General features: G+C 36.7%; 2 protein-coding genes across 3 annotated transcripts; one reads left to right on the top strand and one right to left on the bottom strand.

The window, feature by feature from the left end:
• The first annotated feature begins 1,371 nt into the window (after nucleotides 1-1,371).
• On the top strand, nucleotides 1,372-9,036 carry NEFH (neurofilament heavy chain). Its single transcript, XM_072415295.1, has 4 exons — nucleotides 1,372-2,286; nucleotides 4,153-4,352; nucleotides 5,059-5,183; nucleotides 6,663-9,036. Exons 1-4 carry the CDS (start codon nucleotides 1,512-1,514, stop codon nucleotides 8,905-8,907), a joined length of 3,345 nt encoding a protein of 1,114 aa, XP_072271396.1. The 5' UTR covers nucleotides 1,372-1,511; the 3' UTR covers nucleotides 8,908-9,036.
• Nucleotides 9,037-12,512: 3,476 nt separating this feature from the next.
• Nucleotides 12,513-25,501, bottom strand: THOC5 (THO complex subunit 5). 2 transcript variants are annotated; one of them, XM_072415290.1, is made up of 21 exons: nucleotides 25,389-25,501; nucleotides 24,053-24,150; nucleotides 23,348-23,491; nucleotides 22,182-22,295; nucleotides 22,010-22,107; nucleotides 21,147-21,293; nucleotides 20,660-20,774; nucleotides 19,924-20,056; nucleotides 18,829-18,864; nucleotides 17,893-17,970; nucleotides 17,093-17,133; nucleotides 16,496-16,595; nucleotides 16,305-16,413; nucleotides 16,090-16,191; nucleotides 15,895-15,991; nucleotides 15,580-15,694; nucleotides 15,381-15,484; nucleotides 14,916-15,003; nucleotides 14,257-14,372; nucleotides 13,943-14,133; nucleotides 12,513-12,690 (listed from the first exon to the last, which is right to left on the bottom strand). In XM_072415290.1, exons 2-21 carry the CDS (start codon nucleotides 24,128-24,130, stop codon nucleotides 12,627-12,629), a joined length of 2,070 nt encoding a protein of 689 aa, XP_072271391.1. In that variant the 5' UTR covers nucleotides 24,131-24,150; nucleotides 25,389-25,501; the 3' UTR covers nucleotides 12,513-12,626. The 2 variants fall into 2 exon arrangements, with proteins under 2 accessions (XP_072271391.1, XP_072271394.1); XM_072415293.1 differs by lacking the exon at nucleotides 18,829-18,864.
• Nucleotides 25,502-25,563: the final 62 nt, after the last annotated feature.

The following is a 25,563-nucleotide window of genomic DNA, read 5'->3' as shown; positions in this document are numbered from 1 at the left end:
CCACACATCTAACAAGCACAAGAAAAACACTATAGAGTTGTTTCACCCATTGACTTGTCAGTGAATACAGGCCAACAGTAGGAAAAGTGGAATATTTACCATGAAGCCAAGCAAAGGCAGCTATTGAATGCCAAGATGAATTTTACTGTTATAATATATGTGAATTTTACAGTCGGGCCTTTGCCTGGCTTAAAAAATGCTAGGAGTTGATTATCAGATTTCTGTCATCTAATCATGTAAAAAAACCCTTTTTCAATTTCATTTACAAGTTAAATGAACATTTATATTAAATAAATTTGACTTTTGTCCACCTCTCTGGGTTCTGACACAGCCTCCTCCAGCTATAAGAAGACATTAGAAAAGCCTCTGTTCATCGATTCTTATCAATTTTTTAAGGGCATAGAATCAGGATGTATAAAAAGGCTGGAGGTACAACTTCATTATAATTATACAGCTGCCAGTTTGCCATAATACAAAGTGCAAGTCTTTTTAAATGTTTATTTAATGCCAATGTGCAGAAATGCAGACAAATGTGCCAGGGACAATAGAACTGCATTAAATGTATGGATGTATTAATGCATTAAATAGACTCATATTATTAATCCGAGATCTATAAGTGATATCAGAAGAAAAATGCCATCAGGAGATAAAATGGGCCTAATTGAACAGGGGACAGAGGCAACAAAGAAAACCAATATTATGAATGTTTTAGGGTATATACTCCACTTAAACAGCAGATAGTCCTCAGTTTGAGAGTGGTGGCAAGAAATGCTGGGATTTTTAGTTCCACTGCAGCAGGAGAAAATAAAGTTCTCATACAGCCTATATTTCTTGTAAGACTACAGACATTTATTTATAGTTTTGGCTTGCTAAATACTGTAAAGAGTAGAAGGAAGTTTGTAGAAACCCCTATCAACCAGTTGAGCAATGATACTTGAAAACTGGCTGTTATTATATAATTATTTGCTCCCTATTACATATGCTCAGGTCATCTGTATCATTGTTTCTATCATTTCTGTGTTTTCTTTTCTGTTTCTAATGTAGAAGAAAGCATTAAGTGCAGCATAATATAAAATATTGCACCAGCAATCTTAGATTTTATGTAACATAAAAATCAGCAATCCCTTGCTCCATTTTTGCACCCTTTATGCACAAGGTTGTATCTAGAGCTGTGCCTGTGCTCTCATGTCAATCTGGGATGCTGTGCTCGGAGTCAGCGTGTAAGATGAGTGTGATGCAGGGGTGGTGTCTCTGCTTTGCTGAGTTGAGAAGTTTGCTGCAGTATAAAAGCTGATGCTGTCCTCTATCTGCCGCAGTGCCCTGCATCTCCCTTACTGTGAGTGTGCATTAGAGCCAGGACTGCTTCTTACATCGGTGCAGCTTTTTCACCCTATGGTTGTTCATTTACCTTTACCTCTGAATTTTCATCTTCCTGGTTTTCTCTCTTTTGACATTTTTTTTACTATTGGTATTTTCCTTGATTGACCTTCTTCAATTTCCAAAAACTCATCATGCTCAGCTTTGGCATGGAACGCTCTATGGGTCCTGTCACTTATCGCAGACCCCCAGGAGATGCCTACCTTCGGTCAAGCTCTGTCTCCCTAACCCACAGTGGTAGTAGCAGCTTTCAGTCCCATTCTAGAAGTCGACGAAGTGCCCTTTCCTACAGTGAAAGTCCTGAGCCCTCAAATGGGCCAAGGGATGAAAAAGAGGCCTTGCAGGGGCTTAATGACAGGTTTGCTGGTTATATAGAGAAGGTGCGGAGACTGGAAGAACAAAATCAAAGTTTACAAAAAGAAGCCAGTGAACTTAGAAAACAGCAGGCTGGTGTCTCTGCCATCGGGCAGTTATATGAAAAAGAGATTCGGGATATGCGTAACCAGCTCCTGAAAATCAACTCTGAAAATAGTCAAGAACAGCTGGAAAAAGATCGGCTAAGTGAGGATATTGAGTTGGTGAGGATGAAAACTCAAGAAGAAGAAAGACTGAAAGAGGAAGCCTTGGCATCTGAGAGGGCCCTGAGGCAGTACCTCCAAGACTGCAGCCTAGATAGTGAGCAGATTGGAAGAAAGGTGCAAGCTTTGCAAGATGAGGTCACCCATCTATGTAAATGTCACCAGGAAGATGTTGAGGACCTGCTTGGCCAGATACAAAGTAGCCAAATCACAACACAACAATTAGAAGAACTGCCAGGTCTGGATCTGACATCTGCCCTGAAAGAGATCAGAGCCCAGCTAGAGGGACAAATAGGCAGAAACAACTTGCAAACTCAAGAATGGTTTAAAGGTAAGTGTGCAGGAGCCAAGCATAGCCTAAGCAATCTTGTACAGTTTAAAAACCAATTTGGCTTTCTTGTGTATCTCAAAATGCAAGTCATTTTAGCAGTACAGGTTGGAGAAAGAGCTTTTACTAAGTATAACATCTGAATATTCCTTCCTATTCTATCCAGTCAAAAATCAGTTCAAAACTTCCAACGTGGTTCCTAAAAAGGTTAGTGGCAAATTCACCTATATCTTGTCTATATAAACTGCATCTGTGATGTAAAACCTTCTTTTAGTAGCGATGAAAACTAGCACACACAATAAATGGGTTGCTGCCTTCAGGCTATGCAGAGGTTACTTTTTTTGCACATGAAATTCTTGAGTCATGGTTAGGATCTATATTGATGCCTCCCCCTCCCCTCCATCATTTCTAATGCATTAATAGGAAGAAGGTGATAGTCCTGCATCACAGAATGAATCAGCTCATCCTGTAATTCATGCAACCTTTCGCATCCATAAACCTGCTAACTGCAAAAATATTAATAGCAAGCTAAAAGTGGCTCATTGCTATTTATAATGTGCAAATATATCAGTAAGATTTACCTTGAAATGCTAGTGATATCCATAGGAAACAGTTCTGCAATGCAGCATCCCACACTGGCTACGAACGGATCATTCAGTCATTTACCACAGCATTGGTTAGAGCAGTAATGATTGTGGAAATATACTGCAAACTTTTCTCTGACCTGCTTTCTCCTATAAACTGTTTTTAAAACAAAAAAAAATGTACATTAGTACTAAAATTGCAAAGCATTAATTACCTTTATACTCTCATTCAGGGTCATACATCATTTATATTGCACGTTACATGGATATGTCATAGATATTCAGGTACCTTGTGAAAGGTTGCATTCATTAAGAGAGACACCAGGCGTAACTTAAACAATGTTAGTGAAAAAAAAAAGATCATAAATCTAAAAATAAAAGGTAAATGCTGTGATGATACCAGAAGTATGTGTGGTATAAAGAGTGAATCCAGGCCTCGATGGTCAGATCCTGTATGATTTAAATCTACTTTATTAAAACTGACCCAAAATATATTTCTCTCTGGAATGTAATTTAGCAGCAAGTTAGAATAGTAGGTGTGGCACCAATAAATTGGGTTTGGAGTCTGCAAGATACCAATACCAAATGGGTCTGATACTTAGAAAAGGAAGCTGCATGAAAACTGTCTTTTTAGAATATAATTTGGAAATAACTTGGAAGTTTCCTTCATGTACATTAAAATTGACCGATGGATAGAATTACTAATAAATTTGGGAGGTATTGTTACATCTCATTTTGCTGACACGGACAGCAGATATGATTCAGCAAAAATTCTTAAGGGTATACTACTGACCATAGCAGCAGATTGGTTAGTCTCCTAACTCCACCCAACCTTGTAAATTTCAGAGAGCTCTGCTATTATTGGTACCTCTGGAACAGATTTCTTTTTATAGCACACTCAGTATTATTGGTGCTTCATGGTATGATCAGGTGCCTCACCCTTTTTTCTTTTACTTTCTGTAATATTGTTTAGTTCATGATGTGGTCATATACCATCAAATAGAAAATAAATATATATAATAAACCTTTAAAAATGAGAATATTTGAAATGTGAATACAGACCAGTCCAATATAACAAAATACTTTAAATAGTTTACTTAACTGATCAAAAGGGAACAACTCAAAGTAGTTGATGGTTAGATATTACACTTATTCTATTACTCATTGTTGTTTTTTTCCATGTTATAAATACAATCACTAGATGACAAAAAGTACTGTTGCCATTCTATGTATAAATATATGTTTTGTATTTCTATATCTCATAATACTAATGCACTATTTACAGTGAAACTGGAGAAACTGAATGAGGCTTCCAATGTCAATACTCACGCCATCCGCTCTGCTAATGAAGAGATCACCAACTATCGTCATCAGCTACAGAGCCAGATCACTCAATTTGAGATTCTTAAGGGATCCCAACAATCCCTGGAACGTCAATGTATGGATCTAGAGGATCGCCACCAGGCAGAAATGGCATCTTACCAGGTAGCACAGTGTTAGAACACAGACTTTCTATTTTGTTCCTTTCAGCAATTATTATGCGTAATTAGATTTAAAAGCAACAGACAAGTATTTGCATTTCTTTTTACCTTATTGTTTTGTTTTTTTAATATAAATATATAAATATATATATATTTATATATATAAATATATATATATATTTATATATATAGTCCCCAGGACTGTGGAGGTAGTGTTATGTCTATAGGTCACTTGACTATAAGATCGACCAGGTTTTTACATTCATGGATTATTCCTTTCTGATGGCACAAGCGTATCCCAAGATGACATTACCAGGATTCATTGTGCTTAAATTGTGAAAGAAATAGTTCAGGGAGCATGTAACATCATTTTTCATACATGGTTTGATCACTGCAGAGTCCAGACCTTAACCTTAATCCATTGAGAATCTTTGGGATGTGCTGGTGAAGACTTTATAAAACCAAATAGTATTAAGTCCTGGGAAATTCTGATCTGTAGAGATGGTGATAGCAAACCGAGTCAAAAAATTATATAGGAATTATGCTACAAGGTTGAAGAATGTACAAAATCAAATACAGTCTAAAAGCAAATACCAAGAGTAACCTACTAACTACACTGATCGACTACAATTTCTATCTATCCAATCATGAAACTATTTGTGTGTTATGGTTTTCTAAATATTGCTTTAACCTCTTTTTGTTTGAACCAGGAAACTTTTCATCAACTGGAAAATGAGCTAAGAAACACTAAATGGGAAATGGCTGCTCAGATTCGGGAATATCAAGATTTGCTAAATGTTAAAATGGCCTTAGATATAGAGATTGCAGCCTACAGGTAAAAATGATGATTAAGTTATGTTAACAATATATTTATAATAAAAACATATTTCCCCATCTATTTCTGAAAGTTCTATGTTATATGTTACATTATATGTTACTAAAAGGAACATTTAGAAATGTTATTTGTGGCTAAGCAGAACTCTAAATAGACCTTCTGATTGGAATTCCTCCTGAAAATTAGCAGTGCACTTCCAGTTTTGCAAGTGTACCACCACATAGTGATAGATCTGCAATCTGTGGTCTAAGGCTTTGCTTCCTCTGACTTCTTGTCTCAAACTTTGAAATAAATTTGATGATGTTACTACAGTGCTCCTCACTAATTTGTTGCTGGAGCCTCTGAGAAATTAAGCTCTACTTCTAATTACACCAACCCATGCCACTGTCTGCAGCTTTTCATGGTACAACTGAGTATCTGAAGGATCAATCCGTTATTTGGATCCTATGCTTGATTTCTATATATCCGTTCAACCCCTATCTGCCCAAAAATCTTGTATCTCTTCTAGTCTCATCATCAATCATATTAAGATGTTCTCACACTTCTTGCTGGTACTTAGTACAAATAGCTGCTGATGTACTTTCTCTGAGCTCACATGCAGGAAAGCTATTTAGACCTACTCAGAACGAGAGTTTGGAAAAGACCTCTGCTTGTCTCCTGTGCCTGTGATTTCTGTTGTACTTAACAATCCATTCATTTTTTTTTCTCCCCTGACAATTTGTCTGTTTGACTGTGGCCTTTATGACCATTGGTTTTCCACCATGTCTTGTTTTGCCCTGCTATTAGCTCAATTTGTTTTCTGTGTGTGCGCGTAAATGTGGGGAGGGGGTGGAGTGCAGACTGAAAAGTGGCCAGTAAAAGGTCTCTAGGAAGGACAGTGCATTTATGTTTAGTTTTTTTATTTATTTATAAATCAACAACTTCATTTCATAAATGGGACAAATACATGGTCACTATTGCTATCGTTTTATGAATGAGGATTGAAGTGGAACTCTACTTAAAGTATTTTAAAGACTGGACATTAGTTGGAGTGTAGAAGGGCCCCACTTTATTTGTAACCCTGGTGGTAAAGTCCGCCCTTCTTTGCCATATTTTGTCTGTGATAGTCAGAGCTTCCATGTAAAATTATGTCAAAAGTCCAAGCTCCACTTTCTGGAAAGCATTTGTCAAATATATCTGAACTCCACTGCACTCTAGTATTTCTACATCAGGAACACAGAATTATATTGACAAGGAAATGCAAAAGGAAAAAAAAACAGGTAGAAAACTATTCATTTAAAATGGAAAACAACTTCATAAACTGAATATAACATATGTAGGTATCACAAAAATTTGCATTTCAGGTATCTGCATTCATAATTTGGAGCTATAATTGCAGGTTAACTCAAAAAAGTCTTTATGTCTGGTCAATAATATCCTAACTTTGATGAATGCCAATTATAACAAAACCTTAATTGCTGTTATTGTTCTTATTCCTAGAAAACTACTGGAAGGAGAGGAATGTCGCATTGGAACAAGTTTTGATCATTTTCCAATTGATGACAGACCTCCAAGAATCCCAAGTACTCCAAAGCATATTAAAGTGAAAAAAGAAGAAAAGATTAAGATTGTAGAGAAATCAGATAAAGAAACTGTAATAGTAGAGAAGCAGACAGAAGAAACTCATGTCACTGAGGAGGTAACCGAAGAAGAAGTAATCACATCACCCTCAAAGAAACCTGAAACTGGTGAGGAGACACCTGAACCAGAAGAGAAAGAAGGAGAACATGAAGACAGTAAATCAGAAGAGGGTACAGAGGAGAAAGAGAGTGAATCAGGTGAGGGTGATGCAGAAAACGAAGAAAAAAAGAAACCTGGAATTCAGGAACCAAGCAAGATAAAAGAAACTGAAATAATATTAAAGGATAAAGAAACAAATGATAAAGATTCAAAAAAGGAAGACCAAGGAAAATCAGGAAAGAATGAGAATGGACAAGTGCAAAAACAAGAACAAGATGAATCAAATGACAAAGATAAGCAACATGTAAAGAAAGAAGAGAAACATGAGACAGTAAAAAAAGAAGAGCCTACTAAAAAAGAGGAAATAAAGGAAAATGAACCAACCAAGGAAAAGGAAAAACTTGCCAAGGAAGATGAAAAGAAAACCGTTAAGGATGAAAAGAAGACAGAAGAAAAAAAAACAGGTAATGAAGAGGATACAAAAACTACAAAAGTAGAAGACCAGAAACCAACTAAGGAAGAGGAAAAGAAGCCTTCTGCAGAAAAAGAAAAGAAACCCGCTTTGGAGATAGAAACGAAACCAGCTAAAGCTGCAGATAAAGATGAAGAAAAAAAGCCACCAGCTAAAGCTGCAGATAAAAATGAAGATAAAAAACCAGAGAAGACACCAACAAAAGCAGAAGAAATGAAGCCTGCCAAAGAAGATGAAAAGAAGTCAGATAAGGTAGAAGATAAGAAACCATCCAAACTAGAAGAAAGGGAACCTGAAAAGGACGAAAAAAAGAAACCATCAGAAGAAAAGGTAAAACAACCTTCTAAGGAAGAAGAGAAGAAAACTGTAGTAGAGGAAAAGAAGCCAGTTAAGGCAGAGGAAAAGCCACCCACTAAAGAGGACGAAATAAAACCAGCAGCAAAGGAGAAGACACCAGATAAAGCAGAGGAAAAGCCAAGGACCAAAGCAGAAGAAAAGAAACCAGTTGCAGCAGAGGAGAAAAAAACAGCAAAGGTGGAAGAAAAGCAAATTACTAAGGAAGAAGACAAAAAGGCAAGTACAGTAGAGGAAAAGCAACCTACAAAAGATGAAAAGAAACCAGCTAAGGCAGAGGAAAAACAGGCAGCCGAAGATGAAAAACAACCAATAAAAGTAGAAGAAAAGAAGCCAGTTAGTAAGGATGAAAAGAAATCCACTCAAGAAAAAGAAAAGGAACAAGCTAAGAAGGAAGAAAAGAAACCAGCAGAGGTTGAGGTAAAGCAGACAGTTAAGGAGGAAGAGAAGAAGTCAGCCACGGCAGAGGAGAAGAAACCAGCCAAAGTAGAGGAAAAGACACCTGCAAAACCAGAGGAGAAGAAGCCTGCTAAAGTGGAGGAAAAGCAACCAATAAAGGGGGATGAAAATCAGTCAACTAAGGCAGATGAAAAGAAACCAGCCAAGACAGAGGAAAAACAACTGGTTAAAGATGATACAAAGTCAGCTAAGGGAGAAGAAAAACAACCAGTCAAGGAGGATGAAAAGAAGCCAGCAAAAGCAGAGGAGAAGCCAACCAAAGCAGAGGGAAAGGAACAAACCAAAGAGGATGAAAAGAAAGCAACCAAGATTGAAGAGAAGAAACCAGCTAGTTTAGAGGAAAAGAAAGCTAAGGTAGAAGAGAAAAAAGCAACAAAAGAAGATGAACAGCAGCCAGCCAAGAAAGATGAAAAGAAACCAGTTAAAGAGGAAGAAAAGAAACCTCTTAAAGTAGAAGAAAAAGATACAAAGAAGCCAACTAAAGAAGACGAGAAATCACCTGCAAAAGCAGAAGAAAAAATGCCAGCTAAAACTGAAGAAAAGGGTCCATCTGATGTAAAAGATAAATCATCACAAAAAACGGAAACATCATCCAAGCCAAATGAACCAATTAAAAAATCTGAAGATATAAAAATTAAAGTAGAGAAAAGTGAAAAGTCTTCTGGTACAGATCAAGTAGAGAGTGAATCAACCCAGGTAGAGAAGAAAGGTGATAAGTAAACTAGCTTATTAAAGACTAAACCAAACAGATGGATCCACCAAAGATCACTGGAGATCCAAGAATTATACTCTGAAACTGTCAACCACAGAGACTATGCCTTGACATGGTGAACCCCACTGTTGTTCTCATGAGCAGAATAAACAATAAACTAACTGCATACTAGAGTGATCAGGAGCAATGATAGCTCTGCAGGTTGTTCTAGTTCAGTGGTTCAAACCTATTCTTATGAAACTGCAACACTTATGTGCTACCAATCACGTAGAATATGCTTATGAGGTATATACCAAGGGTGGCAAAAGGGGGGGCAATGGCAATATGATATTGCATTATCTATTCCACTTGCAATGATAGCTATGATTATAGAATGTAGGTATAATTTTGGAAATTATAGGAAAATGTGGAAATTTTGGCAATAACATGTTAAACCCAATACAATAATATGATAAAGTGGAAAAGGAAAGCCAAAAGCAAAACGGAGATCAGAAGACTTTGCCCCAATGAGAAGTGACAGAGTAATTTAGATGGTAAGTTACTGATTTAAACGTGTAGGATTTATATACACATTACTAAAAGAATACTTCTCTTAAAAATGTTGCCATGCATAGCCATAGAGAAATTACGGTCAGATCCAGTTAACAAGGTTTAAAAGCCCTAATAATTGATGTAGCTCCCATATCACACAATGTAAAATCGCCCAAAAATAGAGATGTAAGATCCTATATTTAAAAATAAGTTAATTTTCACCTTGGTTGATTAATAGGGACACATTTTAAGACACTGTGTGGTGTCATGATTCTTATGAATTCTTCTATAGGACCCTGTAAAAATTAACAGAATCCTGAGTCAGATGACTATACATTCTATTCTGTACATATTTGCTTTGCCAAAATATATTAATAAAAAAGAAGCAGTTGCATTATCTGCTGAAGTTTACATTTCTGATAACATTTTAAAATGAACAAGAATTTTCAGAATAATGTTTTCCAGCATTTTCAAGAATACTATGTACTAGGCTATGTTTAATATATAATTAAAAGTGAGACATTCCTAATAAGTGAAGAATAAATAAATTACCATAACCACGATAATGTTAAAGAACTAAACACTTGACATAATATGCCAAACTGGCAAAATAAAGAGACAGGGTAAAGAACTGAGTTTTATGAAGCCTTAACTAGCAGTAATTATCCAAAGTATGAAAGCCATGTGTGTTTGAGTATAGTCCATCAAAGTCTTCCTATATGAAGATGCAGAAGAAATGAAAACAAACACTTGCAGACCCACAAATCAGAAGGTTCTTCTACTGAAGATATCTTCTCAGCATAATAATGAATGTAATTCAAAAAAAGAAAAAATCAGGGAAGTAAAGCAGGAGTGATCAAACAGCCATATACAGCAACCAATACTGAGGCAGACAGTCACATTAAACATACATGAACTTTGTCCTATCTGGTAGATGCACTGCAGCAGAACCAGTTTTACCTGGAACTCAATGCTCTATTACACTTCCAAATATTTTTTATGTATTAATCAATGCTGTATCAATGTCACTTGCTGGGAAAATACATATTAGATTCAGCTCAGGTTGATTCCATAGGAAGCAAGTCGAAAGAACAGGTACAGATTGGCCATGGATAGGGTGTTAAAATGGATAATGATGCATGCTAAAGTTTCAGTCTGCGTAGAAATGGATAATGATGTATGCTAAAGTTTCAGTCTGCGTAGAAATGGATAATGACGTATGCTAAAGTTTCAGTCTGCGTAGTTTATGATGCACTATTCCAGCCCTGAAAAACTTGCTTTTCAATTTGTGCAATATATAGTTATGTACTAATAAATTCTTTCAAACATGTTAAAAATGTGTGTTTCCTAATGATGAATGTAGACGTAAGGTTATAAAGAATTAAAAAAAGGGAGACAAATTTACCAGACCTTCTATGGTTTCATAATACCTTTTACTACTGTATATAAAGCCTTAACTAAATGAATGCGCCACATTTTATTATATAAAAAGTTTCAAGTAGAGACTGAAAATTATTACATGAATGGGAACACTTTACTGGAAAAACAACTAACTTTGCCCTTCAGTACTTAGAGCACCACTTAAAGCACTGCGCATCAGACAAAAATATTTCCCCATATATACTACAAAAACCTAAAAGGCTGTAAGTTAAAAAAGACCTAAACTAAAATGTTTACTTTATATAAAAGAGTTGTATTTTTTATTTTAGAAAAGAAACAAAAAAAAAGGGTGAAGCCCCTCTCCTTTCTGCGGCAATCAAGACTAAAGGGGGGTGCAGAGTCTCCTGAGATACCTACATCACACATCCCAGGGAGGCTCTTGGCTGCTCCTTCTGTACATGCCCGATCTCAGGCAAGGGACATTTCCTACACCAAGTGGAAAGAGATGCATGCGCAGTGAGATCAGCACTCTATTTCCCCTTTTACAGAGCAAGCTATGTCACCCGATCTTGTGCCTGCGCAGTGCAAGATCAGGTGGCATAGCCAAAAGAAGGATGCTAAAGATGGTGGCACCCGACAAAAAAAAAAAAAAAAGTCATCCTTTTGTGTTATGGCCGTTTTTTCTTGGGCAGCAGTAACATTGGTCTATTGGTTATTGGGCTATTATATTTGTATATTTTGAGCACTATGTAATAATTTTTATCCTACTGAAATTAATGGAGAAGATAGTTTTTAAATGATTTCATATACAGGTAGTCTCTGGGTTAAGGACATCCAACATATGGAAGACTCCTAGATACGAACAGGGCCTCCCTGCTCTCTCCTGTGCAGCACGGAGACTTGGAGAGGGGTGGTTTCAATGACTTGCAGAAGAAATCTTTTGCTAAACACAGCTGAGGTTGTGGGTGATCTTAAGAGCTGAACTGATTGATCCGTAGCATCTTGTAAGTCTTTAGTGTCCAAGACAAACTCTGCAGTTGTTTATTTTTGTTCCTTTTTGCATATCAAAGCACAGCTTGCTCCAGAACTTAATGAATGTCTAGGCTCCATAAAGTTTTTTTTTTTTTTCCTTGTTTGTGACTAACTCACTGTGAGGATTTTATACAGTAACTGACACCATGCTGCCTAATAATATGTTGAGACAAACATCGGTCCTATTTGCATTTATTAAAATAATGTACCTGTTCCAACCTACATACAAATTCAACTTAAGAACAAACCTACAGCCCCCTATCCCGTATGTAACCCGGGGACTACCTGTATTATTCATTCTACATACCTTGGTTAGGGGAACATACCTCACCACATTGGTTACCACATTGGTTTACCTTGTAAATTCAACTACCTCATTCTTGCATCAAAAATGTTTTGCGCTGTGTCCATAGACTTAAGCTGAAGATTCTTGTTTGCCCAAAGATAAAGATTCCATTTCAAAAAGGATATAGTGTTTCTTCCAACTGTTTATCCATTTTTCTATCAATTTTTTGATTACTGATAAAGTGGTTAGGGCTTAGAGAGTAATAAACACTCCCACATTATACTGTGTCTTAAGGGTTCCACACACAAATAGACATATCATGCGATATTGAGCTAAACACTGGAAATGATAATGAAATAATAAATGCAAACAATGCAAAAAAAATCAAATACATAACACATTTACTTTATTCTATTACATGGAAGACATTTAGAACACAAATTGCTGGTGGGAAATGCTGTGCAAGCACCAAGGTTGCCTTTGGAAGGATCTGAAGAATTAGCGATGGCTGAAAAATCCTTGAGGGTAGTTATACTTGAAAGGCTTTGTACGGCTTGGCCCCCTGTGACAGAGATATTTGATATACAATTGAAATAGGCAGTACACAGAACAGACAAGCATTAGGAATGAATTATTTAAATAAAGGGTCTGTTTATCCAACATTAATATTACAAATTTTAAAGATTAGGAAAGACTCAAGAGGACAATGGTGGCAAGAGCCCCAATTTCTGTTAGTAAAAAAGGTAAAATGAAAAAAAGAGGACACCCAAAATAAGACTGCTAATTCCCCCAAGGTGGGTGGAAACGTAAGTTTTTCTTGCAGATTTTTTAAGAGATAAACATCTAGGAACAACTAATTTATTCAGCTGTAACTGAAATATCACTTTTGATAGAACTTTTGCATTTTAGATTGTAAAATAAACATGATTACACTAAGTTAAATTACTGCATAAAAGGCGTAGGGATTAATCCCTGTGAAAAGTAAGTTTTTTAAAAATGTTTTTTATAATATTTGTCTACTGGGAAAATAAAATGAAACCGCATTAATTTATTAACAAACTATCTTCACGAATTACTTACTAAAGGGCATACTCATAGCATCATCCTAAATCAACATGTCTATACTGACAATTAATTCAAATTGTTCCAAGAAAACCTTTTCTGTCAATCCTGTCATGATGATCCAATTGCTTCAAAATATTCTGAGGCAGCGACATGGATTATGTACACAGATCAAGAGTGATGTGTATGTCAGCAATGTATTTCTCTCTGTAGTATTATAGGATCAATATAACAATTAAACACATTACTAAAAAAGGGTGAACATCAGAAAACCTGGATACCGTTTGCATCCTTTACATATTCACAAAGAGCTTTTAGAACAAACACAGTGGGGGGGAATTTTTGCCACAGTGGGGCAAAAACCTGGATGACCAAATTAAATCTGCCCACAACGAGTGGCTTAGTATATTAATTTTATAAAGAATTACTTGATCAATAAAGTTACTTCCTCTGAGGTTTAAATCATCAACTAACTTCACCGTTTTCATACTTATATACTAATAAACACCCAGATTTCTGCAGCCATACAATACAGTTCCTGCTGTGCTTTCATCTCTCCAGATATGGGGGCTACAGCTTGTTTATGGCCACATACTTGCCTTTCCCACTCCACACAGAAGGTGGTTTAGAATTAGCCAGGAGGGGGGCACAGTGGGAGCTGTACTGTATGGTGGCAATTACTTGTGTGCATTGGTTAAAAAAGTTCTGCTTTAAGTGTAAAACATTGAGCATTTTTTTTCCAAATAATTTACCTGACTAAACGAAGACATATCTTCTCTGGAGGAAATTCGTGTGGTCCCTCCACACTGTTATCATGGCATTCTGTCTCTAGATAGACATCTAGCAGCATGCACAGTCTCTGCAGCTGATTAGTTAGCAGTTGGAATCCAGGAGCAGGACCGCACAGCTCCTTATAGTAGACATTGATCTCACTCTCCATAACCTGCGGGGATGTTGGAAAAGACTATGAAATACTACACCCTGTATCATCCCACAAATATACCCAGAATATTATGCCACTACATGCGGTTCTGATGGTTAAGCTTATTTCTCTGTCAACACTTACCCGGATATTTTCATCATTTCTGGAACTGCGTTCTCCTTTCCAGTTTAGGCAAAGACTAAACAATGGGGGAACTGAGCAATAGCCAGGATTAAGAATTACTGTTCCTTGAAGTTTGGCTGGTAACAAAAGAAAGAAGAAAAATCAGTATTCTTAATAAACTTGTAATTATGGCATTAAAAACTTTGCAGTAGAGTACATTCATGAAAGAATGGCATTCATTTTGCTTAGAAACTTTCCCTTATTCAGGAAAAAGAGTAATGAAATAGGATATATAACGTGAAATGTTAAAGTAAATAAAAGTACCATCCTAAGAACAAGGGGTCTTGCACAGAAAAAAAAAAATAAACTATCAGTAGTATTAGCACCTAAACTTACTGCGAATGGCTTTGCAAGCTTATTATAAAGTATGCATATTGAACATAAAAAATACCTACACACTGACGAAAATGAAGAAAGGAAGACAATGGAAAAGCAGTCAAATTTGATGGTAAACTATTGTCTAAAATTTACTCATGAACATTGAAGGCATGCCAAGACTCCTATAATTTCCATCAAATTCGTACCAGACAGCAGCCAAAGTGATTGAAGAAGCAAACAGTTGTACTTAACCAACATTTGTATATAACAAATAAATGAATCTATATATCCCCAGTTCATACCTGTCCCTCTCTCAATCATGAAAGAATAATAAAGATGAGTATCCAGCGCTAGTCCTGCCTCCACCACGTCTTTTGTGAAAGGGAGCATCTGTAATTGAGAGAACAATAATTTATTTAGCTAGTTAGGAATACCCCTCATGGACCTAATATACTCTAAATTCATGTTTTTTTATTTATTTGTAACATTTAAAAAAAATTCTCAACTTTAAATCAAATAAAGCAGAACATTCAGTATGCTCTGCATTCTACAGTATACTTTGTTCCCCAAAACCTTTAACTCTTTTGAAATCCTAATCAAAACACCTGCAATTTATCAACACAGAAAATGTGCTCTTATTATTTAAACTTATTAATAAAGTGCCTACATTTTAGGCAACGCAGTTTTAAAATTCTTTTATCTCCAGAACTCCAGATACTCTATAGCACACTTTAAACATGAGGTCAATAAAGATATTCTTCACTCACCACATAATCCTCATAGGTGATCATGTTCCACTTTGTTAACCGTGAAACAACCTTAGCAGGAAAAAGGTTCTGGCAATCTCCAGAAATGGGAATGACACCATGTTCTTTAAAATGGAAAAAATAAATAAATAAAAAAACATGACAAGTGACATCTGATAATAGGTAAATGCTGCACATAAAAATGTGTACTGACACATACCGAGAGATGAAAACTGTTTGTGAAGAGACAGCCGAGATTGTAGACGGGACCTCAACAAGTGAATGGTCTTCTCCATGTGACTGGCACTTAGCGTATTGTCTGCTACCACTGCAGGCTGCAAGGACAGAACAGACATTTATTTCTAGTATGTCATAGGTTACAAAACCTTCACAAAAGTCAATAATGATAAAGTTTGGAGACAAGGTAAGCAAACCGTACAACTATCCATAAGACATTAGGTTTGATTCCCTGCACAGCCCAATTATTTTGCAAGGGAGAGTCGCAGGCACAAGCACAATAAATATTTAGGTTTACCTGAGGATGATCTGTTGGAAAATGCAGTCCACCCATTGCCTGCACCCATAAGTAAGGGTGGCCAAGCTCTGAAATATAGTCACTCAAATCCAGGATGCTAAAATATTAAAATTTGTAGAAAAAAATTATCTGGGTTCCAAAAAACACAGCTTACTATTATTTCAAATTATACAAAATGTACATGTAGTAACTCACCCCACTTTATCAAACTGGTATCTGTTAGCTGGGTTTGGGGTTTTCTTTCCATCGTCCCCAGGATACAGGCAGTTTAGTACCGAGTCAGGGTTTAAAAGATCACTAGTGAAGTTAAGAAATGTGAGAGGATATTACCAATGAAGCACAGTAAGCTGTTTGCCCATTATTATAATGTTAAAGACTTGATATATTGCTATATAACTATTCCACCTTACCCTGCACTAATTGCACTGGACAACTCAGATGCCGTTGTAACCTTGATCTTCACAGTGAGTATGTTGAGGTTCATAAGAAAGTAGAAGGCCAGATTCAGAGAGCTGCCATCTGAGAAAAAAAAAATAGAATGACATATGACAAATATATGCTCATGTCATCCAAATTATTTACCATAAGAACAGATATTTACCTTTACATTTAACTACAAGGGACACAGACAAAGGATGTTTTTTCAGCATCTCTTTTCTCTTATCATCCAGCTGTACCCCAAGTGTCGGACGCCTCCGCTTCTGCACGATGAAAAAGAAAAGGCAATATAGGATCAAGACAATTCAGTTCACTATAGTAGCCAAAGAACAAATCTTCCCATTGCCATTTTGATTTGCTACAGCAACTTTGCAAATGCCCTAAAAGATTTAGAAATTTTATCCCATATAAAAAGACCACAGAATACTCTCGGAAATACCAGTGTCCAGGCACTCTGACCTTTGAGCTGTTTTCCACAGTGAAAAAAAAAGTCAACAAATGCTGGCATTTTTTATCCCTCAAAGAGATCTAATCTACCTGCTGAGGACATAGCTTGCATCCAACACTAATAGGGACAAGTGTTCAGACAGCATGCATACAAGAAATTGGAGTTTAGCTTCACACTAGACGTACCCTTACAGAAAAGCTCCCTGCTTTCTGAACTGACACCTATGAAAAGTTGTGTGCAATCTAAATGAACCCTTTTGAAAATATTAGGCAAGATCTGATATATGCTACCCTCGGCTTCACATAAACTCACCGTTGTCTGCTCCTCTTCAGCATCAGAATCACTTTCATCATCTGAAAATACACATGAAGCAAACAATATAATCACTGCAAGAACAAGACATTTGTACACCTCAAAAATTCAACCTAACACTGAACACTGCTCTGTCCACTTAAGAGTTTTTTCTAGCTAACTTGTTTTTAGAAAATTACTTAGTTCTTTCAAGTACAGCAGACTACCTACTTGGTTGTTTTATAAAGCACAAAGACCACCTTTAGCCTTTTACATAGAATAGGAGTAAGGTTAGAATCTCTGCCACGGTTTTATTGTTTGTGTATTCTTGCTGGGGAGATTTGTACTTACTCCTTATCCCAATAACACCCTGACGGCAGCTCTAATCTTTCCTCAACTACCAAAATGTTTTCTAGTGCTGTTGTATGTCCATTAGAGAGATTTTCTCCTATTTACAGTTACAGTAATTGAGACATTAGGCGAGGGAAAATCTCTCCTTCAGAAACATACGCAGTAAAAACTTCCCAGCTGCCACACCAGCCATTCATTGCTGTGGGTAGAAGCAACTTGTGTCTCCGCCAAGGGAGCTGGTCACTGACATGAAGCGTTAACCAAACCTCAACCCCAGTCTGAACATAGCATTAAGGGTAAGGTTTGGGAGGTTTCCTCTAACTTAAATCATCACTCTTTACATATGCTTTTCTTTGAACAAGACACAAAGATAAAGATCAAGATAAACAAGAAAAATTCAAAGAAAATGTAGCACTTTGTATCTTAGGAAATATTCTTTATTATAATATAAAATAGTTTAGGAAAACTACCTTGTGAATCTTCTGGAGGTTTAAACAAAGCCTTTGCCTCATCGACATTCCCTTCAATGCTGACCAAGAGCTTCTTGTCTGCAACATAACATAAAAAAAGATTAAATGATTATTTAAAACCGAAACAGGAAAACAGAAGCAAGTAAACTTCTGAAAAACAATTCATGGGCTTCTGTAAAGTGTAAATGTCTGAGTACTAAACCAAAGATAAGGATTCCTGGATGCCATCTGGAGTGCCGATTTACTGGTAACTAAGCTCTGAGTTAGATGTGCATTAGGAAAGGGGCAACCAGGCAATTAAATCTCTTCCTCACTGACAGTTAACTGCTTGTTGACAGGTTTATTATCAGCAGCACATAAATGAAAGCACTGCAAATGGGATAACAAATATTTAGATCTTTAAGTCATACAGAGGGATGTGTGTGAATTGCTAGGCTTATAAAGCAGCAAGGGCAGAAAATGAAAATAACCAAAGTGAATATTTATTATAATGTTCCTATTATTTTGTCTATGAATGGTCACTGAATTAGTCTAGAGTGACAAATATAAAAAATCGAATCATGCAAAAAAAAAAAAAAATATAATAATAATATTAAGATTACTCTATACAATAATTATATTACAATATTTCAATTGCGGCAGGAAAAAAAAAGACCACATGAATACAAAATAAAAAAATCCCAAACACTTAAAGACAACAATAATGCGTTTAGCCCTTTGTACCCAAAGCTCAAGGAAAGTAAATCAGGAAGGTCTCATTTTTTTCCATTTGAAGCAAGGCAAACTTTAACACTTGCTACAGAACCAAAAGGGAAGCAAGCCACCAGCAACAAAGCTAAAAAGTACACAAAACCAGCATCACACAACTGTAAACATAATAAAAAAAAAAAAAAAAAAAAATGATAGCGTGGATGCGAGCAGAAGATGTATACTCACCCTGCCTATAGGGCTGGGAGTAACTCTTCATGTGGGCTGACATTTGGAAGAGAAAATACATGAAGAAAGAAAAAGACATGAATAGAGAGTAAGAAAGAAAAAGAGAACATGTAGAAGAATGGAAATGAAAACAATACAGTGATATCCTGGCTACAAACAGGGAAATATGTAAGTAATAAGGGGAATACTGGTATGTATGGATGGTGCTGTGCCTGAAGACAATGAGCTTCTAAAGGACAATTTCTTTTTCTTAAAAAAAAAAAAAATGTCGGGCACAGGCATAAAGCAAACATTTTAATGAAATAAAGCTGAAATACTCATTATTGCTGGCATACTGTCATCGCCGTATACAATACAGGACCAAGAGTCCTGCATTAGCACAATGAATGGACATTAGGACAATGAATATCCACCCACAGAGCATATTGGACATTTTTTCACTGGAGTCTGAACGGAGTTCGGTTTTAAAACCGTAATTTATCTTTATGAGCTAACTGTAAATGTGTATTCTGAACTTGATTCATCTAAAAAAAAGAAATTGGATGCCATGTATTCAAGTTCAGGAACTAAGTTGTAGATATATTTTGGAAGCTTGGTAATATGCCTGAATGTGAGCCACCTCCTAGCTTACCCACATTCCTACAAGCCTAAAACTATGATGTGCTGTCACATCAGTAATAGACTGTATAATAGGTAAATTAATAAACTGCTGGAGCTTTGCTTATCAAAACTACATAGCAGTAGGGTATGGAGTAGCACTTGGAAAGCTGCTGCAGCTATGTGCTGGCACCTTCTGCACAATTTAACTGGCCAGCGAGTCTGAACTATGTGCCTCACAGCAATTTATTTGCTTTTTTATTTTACTTACAAAGTTGCTTGAACACTGACCAGTGTGAATGGTGGAGGCCCTGGCACATACAAGCCTGAATACAAACCAGATATGACGATATGTAATGGAGCTTTGCTGAATATGACCCAAAACAGAACAACTCATCACGACCTTTAGAAATGGTTCTCAGAAATCAGCAATACATATCTGCCAAAGGCATGTTATCAAGTAACCGGCAAAATTAAGAGAATGATGAAGATACTCACCACATGCCTGACTGTAGGCACTGGCCTGGACGAACAGTACATACAAAGGTGCTGGAAGATGGCGTGCTATCTCATACTGTTTATGCATGCAATCGAATGGCATTGACAAATATTCTTGCACTGGGAGTGAGGCCTGGGGATGGAATAATTAGCATTTTTCATTTATTTTTTTTTAGTAAAACCTTTAGACATCTTTATTTTTCACGTTAAATTCTAGAGTAAAAGTAAAATTAAAAAAAAAAAAAAAATGAAAATCCAGATTTTACTAAATCTAAGTACAATACAGTACAGGCATGTGTAAAAAAAGGCAATGAAAAAGTGTAGTTGTAGCAATGAGAAATAAAAGCATTGACTTGTAAAGCGTAAAGAAAATTGCCCTGATTGCTGACGTGATTACCTTACAGCTCCTGCACTGTATACTAGTTTTGGGTCAGTGAATTAGGCCATTTTTAGCAGGAATGTAAAGAAAAAGCACTCCTCTATGATTTAGAGTTACAGTTTTTTTGCTCAGAGGAAACAGAACTGGATTTTTTTGTTTTTGCTGAAGCCATAAAAAAAGTGAAATAGATCTTTTTCTAATTATATAAAGACATAAACAACTATGTGCAACATAAAAATTGAAGTGAAGACATCAGCACAATTTAACTAGGAACTAATAACTTTATATCCCTTACAGCACAACCTCATACATAAACAATGGTTTCAATAAAAGTCCTTATTTGTTACAGAATATTACCTGCATAATGTTGTGAAGCTGTGGCTGCAGACTGTTTAGATATTCCTTCTTCACTTCTATCTCTTTTAGAATTTTCTCCTTACTTGCCAAACTTTCCTTGTATTTCTCTGCCAGTCTAACAAAGTACACAGACTGTTTAGATAACACATCATTTACAAGGACGCATGGATCTGATACAACTCCACTAGGAAATGATATTTACTGTTCCTGTTAAGCTACGTACACACGGCAGATTTTTATCGCCTGATAATCGGCATCGGCCAATTATCGGGCGAAAATCTTCCGTGTTTTTCCCCACACACAAACACACCGAGCAGGGAGTGCAAAGAAATATTACCCCCCCGCAACAGGCATTGTCAGAACATATAGGTCAGACAGACTTCTAAATCTAAATTATCGAAAAAAGAAAAAAAAATCTTTTGTAAGATTAAGTAAAGTAAACCAGTGAAGAAAGGACAGAATTAACTCCATTATAGATGTGGCTAACCTTTTCCTTTGCTCAAGTTCCCAATCCAAACGAGCTAACGTCTGTTGATGGGCATCAGCAGAAGTTATGTCTGGCTTGCTGATCGCTGATGGAGCCTCACGGTAAAACTCTTCTACACTTACCAGGTCAATTTCTTCATGCTTAGATCTGTAGAAAAGTTAAGAAGAAGAAAAAAAAAAGTTAATGTTCCATTGTATGGAGATGAAACAGGCCATGTATAAGATATTTCATTTTGATACCCTAAAACCTAACAAGATTTCTTATAGCAATACTATTTTCAGATGTTAAAGTCCATAAGGCTATTTCAAAAAACGCAATAATGAGAAACACAAGGACTCCATATATAAACAGGGAATCTGACATTCCCTCAAACATTCTCTAGTGGGAATCTTCCAGCGCCTTGTATTTTATTGGCAGTAATTGTTCCCTACTAGGGAATGTTTGCGGTAATGACAGATTCCCTGTTTTATAAATATAAAGTGTTGTTCCAGGTAAACAGCTAACTTATACATAAAAATCTCTGTGAATGGTTCACCAATCAAAATATGTAATGCTGTTTACCCTATGCAGCACAATTTTGTCACACAGCATAGTCAGAAAATGGACACATTTGTTTTTTCATTGTAGTGCCCCGTGTCACCAGACTGCTTAATATTTTCCTTGATTCACCATCCAGTGGCCATGAATATGAAACCCTCTGGTACTAACAAGGCTACAAAATTTAAAACACTTTGATACCACAAGTTTCACCATTGCTTTATGCCTAAGATATTTAAAAAAACTGCTAATTTTCAACCCAAACTATAGTTAAAAAATATAAAACAAAAACATTCAAATTGGCTTATAAGCTAGCACTGCCTTACTTGAACTCCAAGCATTTAGTGATTTCCTTTTGAAGGTGCATAACTTCATACAAGAGGTTCTGTAACTGTAGATGGTATGCATCCACTTTCTGCTTTGCCTGAAAAAGAACACAAACATAAATAACCCAAACTCAAGATAATTGGTATAGAAAAGTTCATGTGTGCCACATACCTCATGGGTTTGGTCTCTGGCTTTCTTTAGTCTGATGTGAGCCAAACGATTCAGTTTCTTTAGTGTCATGAAGTGCACACAGCTCTGGATTCGTCTCTCTTCAATTTCTGCAGACTATAGATTGGATAAGATCAAAATATGTAAAACCCAAATGGTTTAGTTTTTAGTAGTGCAGAAAAGGGTTAAAACCTATACTACATTTTTGTTACAGTGATTAACCTTCATTTCTATTACTAAGGATGTAAGAGAGTTGTCAAAGAAATAAGAATCCCCCTTGGAGAATTTACCCACAGCTCTAACTGTAATGACAACTAAAATATTGGGTTTTCTTTCCCTTTTCTTTTTACCACCAATGGTCATTGGGTCAAATAATGGGGGTGTATATCCCCTCAGGATTACAGGGGGCAAAAAATGTTTATTTCTGTCAGACATTTATAGAAGCCACAACAATATAGGTAGAGAATAACACATTTGTTTTGAAGGTATTGCAATGTACCCTATATTTCACACAACAGTTATACCATAACAAGACGTCATAAAAAATCATCTGGTTCTTAATTTTTTTTTTTAACACAACAGATTCCACTATGTCCTTATTTAACAAAAAAGAAGCCAAGGTGTGACAAATTAAGTACACCCCATGATTCAAGAGTTTATAAAATCACTTTTAGCAGCAATCATTTGTAAGTTTTTTATGCTTTATCAGTCTCTCACATCATTGTGTCGCATGCTCTTTTACAAAATTGCTTCAGTTCATTGAGGTTACAGGCATTCATTTATGCACAGTTCTCTTAAGGTTCAGCATTTTTAGCAGTTTAAAGTTCAGACTCTGACTAAGCCATTGCAACATTTTTATTCTTTTCCTTTTCAGCAATTCTGTTGTAGATTTGCTGATGGGCTTGGGATCAGTGCCTGCTGCATGACCCAATTTAGACCTAGCTTAAGCTGTTGCACAGATGGTCTCACATTTGCCTCCAAAATATTTTGGTACAAAAGGGGAGTTAATGGACAACTTAAAAATTCCCCAGGTTCTGTGACTGCAAAACAAGTCCATGTCATAACCTCCCCCGGTAAGAGGTGTTGGTACGATTATGCTGTGTATTATGGCTAAACATCACCACACCTACAGGTCCATTCGTTTAATCTGATGCTTGACAAACACTTACCGCATCTTTGCTACCCTTGCTCTTAAGGTCCTGTATTTCAGCCATAAGTCTCTGTAGTTCTTCACAGGTTTCTTTGTACAGCTGGTAGTCTTCTTTTGGGTCACGCAGGTCTAGCTCAGCCTCTTCACTATAGTATCGTCCCTCCTTTATCAAAGCAAAAAATATGTGTGTATATATTAGGTTAAAATACACGCTTCCAAGGGAAACTCTGGCCATAAATTCTTGCCCTTGCAGTGAGCCACACTTTAAACTGCAGGATTTAATAGCTTCTCTCTGAGGAGTTGATTATTTGGGGTAGAAGAATAAACTTCCTTGCTTCCACAGCCCCCAGGACTCTGCTTTGCGATTGTGAATGGGCCCTTGTACAGATTAAGGCACCATAGACTTGCACAGAAGGGGATGACAAAAATGGTCAGATGGGCAGGGCAGTGAGGCATTTGGTGTGGCTGAATGGGACCGGTCTAGCAAAGCACAAAGCAAGAGCAGACAATTGCAGAAGGCAGGCAACTTTAACTCCAAAACTCGTCATCTCATAAACATAAAGACTTATTTCCAATGCAAGAGGGAAAAATTATAGGACGAGGGTCAGTTTAATGATCCTACAACCTGTTTATTGAGTTGATTAATATTTCTTATTGGCCTCACATTGTACTTTAGATGTAAAAAAGTTTTACTGACATATTTAAAAATGTTTTACTACATTACCTGCTCTTCATGGCGGTTTCGTTTTCCCTCTTCACTCCTAATAACTTTTGGCTTTCTTTTCTTACTGTCTGAAGACATTTCTCTTGTCCCTGATTAAGCTTTAGGAACAAAAATTGACATTTTTTATTAGGTTTTACAGAAAGAAATATTTCATTTCTAACAATGACTTATGTTTGCATTAGCATCATCTCTACATTTTGTCAAAGCATAAAAAACGTCAAGTGAAACCACACTAATAAAAAAAGTAAAAATGCAAGAAGGTTGCTTTTTGCCTGTCTGGGAATACCCGGTGCCAGGAATGAATGGAACGTAGGCACGCACGTAGGGTCTTGGGAAAACACTAATGTATGTGTGTGTGTATATATATATATATATATATATATATATATATATATATATATATATATAAAAACACACACACACACACAGGCATACATACACAAACACACATATATACACACATATACATACACAAACACACGGCAGATCTGAGATCATGTAACCAATGTATTGTAGTACTAAGACTTCAGGGGAACATGCAGGCACAGGAATAAAAGATTTGATGATCTGTCTGAGGTGACAATCCAGAAAAAACAATAATAAGCAGGAATGAATTGCAGACAGCTCAGACTACAATTCCTGATTGCTGGTAACAGGGCAGAGACTTTTTTTATATACAGATTGTCCAAAAACTGGAAATATTCTCTTCAGTGTAAAAGAATAGTGCATGCCATAGGCATGGTTGGTGTATTATTAGAAATGGCCAGCCATATCAGGAGCTTTACCAGATCTTTTCGAGCCTCGTCATCTTTCACTCACAGATAAAACAAATCTTGCAGACAAATATTATTTCAGAATGATTTTTGTATTTTGACACCAAAGCTGACAGATAACAATTAGCTCCTAGAATTTCTAGTAAATAAATAAATGTTTCCTTCTGGGTAATGTAGAGAGCTCCAATTTTCACTAAGGTGATCCCCAAGCAGTGAGCCTAGGAGTCTGCTCAAACAACTGCTTACCCAGCATTCCCTGGAACCTGCTTGGTGCCTTGCTGCAGCTTCTAATGCACACAGCAGTCAGTGAAGTCTGAGTAAGCAGTCTCAGTACAGGCGAGGCTGATGAAAGGCTGCAGCTCAGATATAGGATTATAATTATTTAGGTAAGCACTAATCAAAGAGTAAATGCAGGCCACGTTGTGTTACATTGCTCTGATGACACAATTACATGCTGGGACCCGCAAATCCCCCAACTACACTCACACTGTGCGTCCTGCACTCAGTGCTTGCGGGGAGCACGGTGCCCCTTGAACACACAGTAATGCTAACATTATACTTACATTATCGAGAATCTGAAAGCGCCGATAATAAATGAGTTCCAACAAATCTCATCCACATCCGCCGACACAGACCACTCAACCGGAAGTGTAACTTTTCCCACAGGTCTCAGCACCATAGAGTGTTGGGACAGAGCGCCCCCTACATAAGCGCCAAGCCACAGCAGCGCCGCCGACA

Source organism: Pyxicephalus adspersus, chromosome 6 (assembly GCF_032062135.1).
Source record: "Pyxicephalus adspersus chromosome 6, UCB_Pads_2.0, whole genome shotgun sequence".
Taxonomy (NCBI): domain Eukaryota; kingdom Metazoa; phylum Chordata; class Amphibia; order Anura; family Pyxicephalidae; genus Pyxicephalus; species Pyxicephalus adspersus.
The sequence above is the reverse complement of the archived record's forward strand: the minus strand, read 5'-3'. Positions and strand labels throughout refer to the sequence as shown.

Bases quoted from the DNA above. Each gene is read 5' to 3' on its own strand.
- NEFH (XM_072415295.1), top strand. From the start codon at position 1,512: ATGCTCAGCTTTGGCATGGAACGCTCTATGGGTCCTGTCACTTATCGC. The intron at 4,353-5,058 runs GTAGCACAGTGT...TGTTTGAACCAG, and splicing joins CAGAAATGGCATCTTACCAG to GAAACTTTTCATCAACTGGA. The intron at 5,184-6,662 runs GTAAAAATGATG...TCTTATTCCTAG, and splicing joins ATAGAGATTGCAGCCTACAG to AAAACTACTGGAAGGAGAGG.
- THOC5 (XM_072415290.1), bottom strand. From the start codon at position 24,130: ATGTCTTCAGACAGTAAGAAAAGAAAGCCAAAAGTTATTAGGAGTGAA. The intron at 21,294-22,009 runs GTAAGGCAGTGC...ACTTTTCTACAG, and splicing joins ACTAAATGCTTGGAGTTCAA to ATCTAAGCATGAAGAAATTG. The intron at 17,134-17,892 runs GTAGTTTTCCTA...GTGTATTTTCAG, and splicing joins ACCTCCAGAAGATTCACAAG to ATGATGAAAGTGATTCTGAT.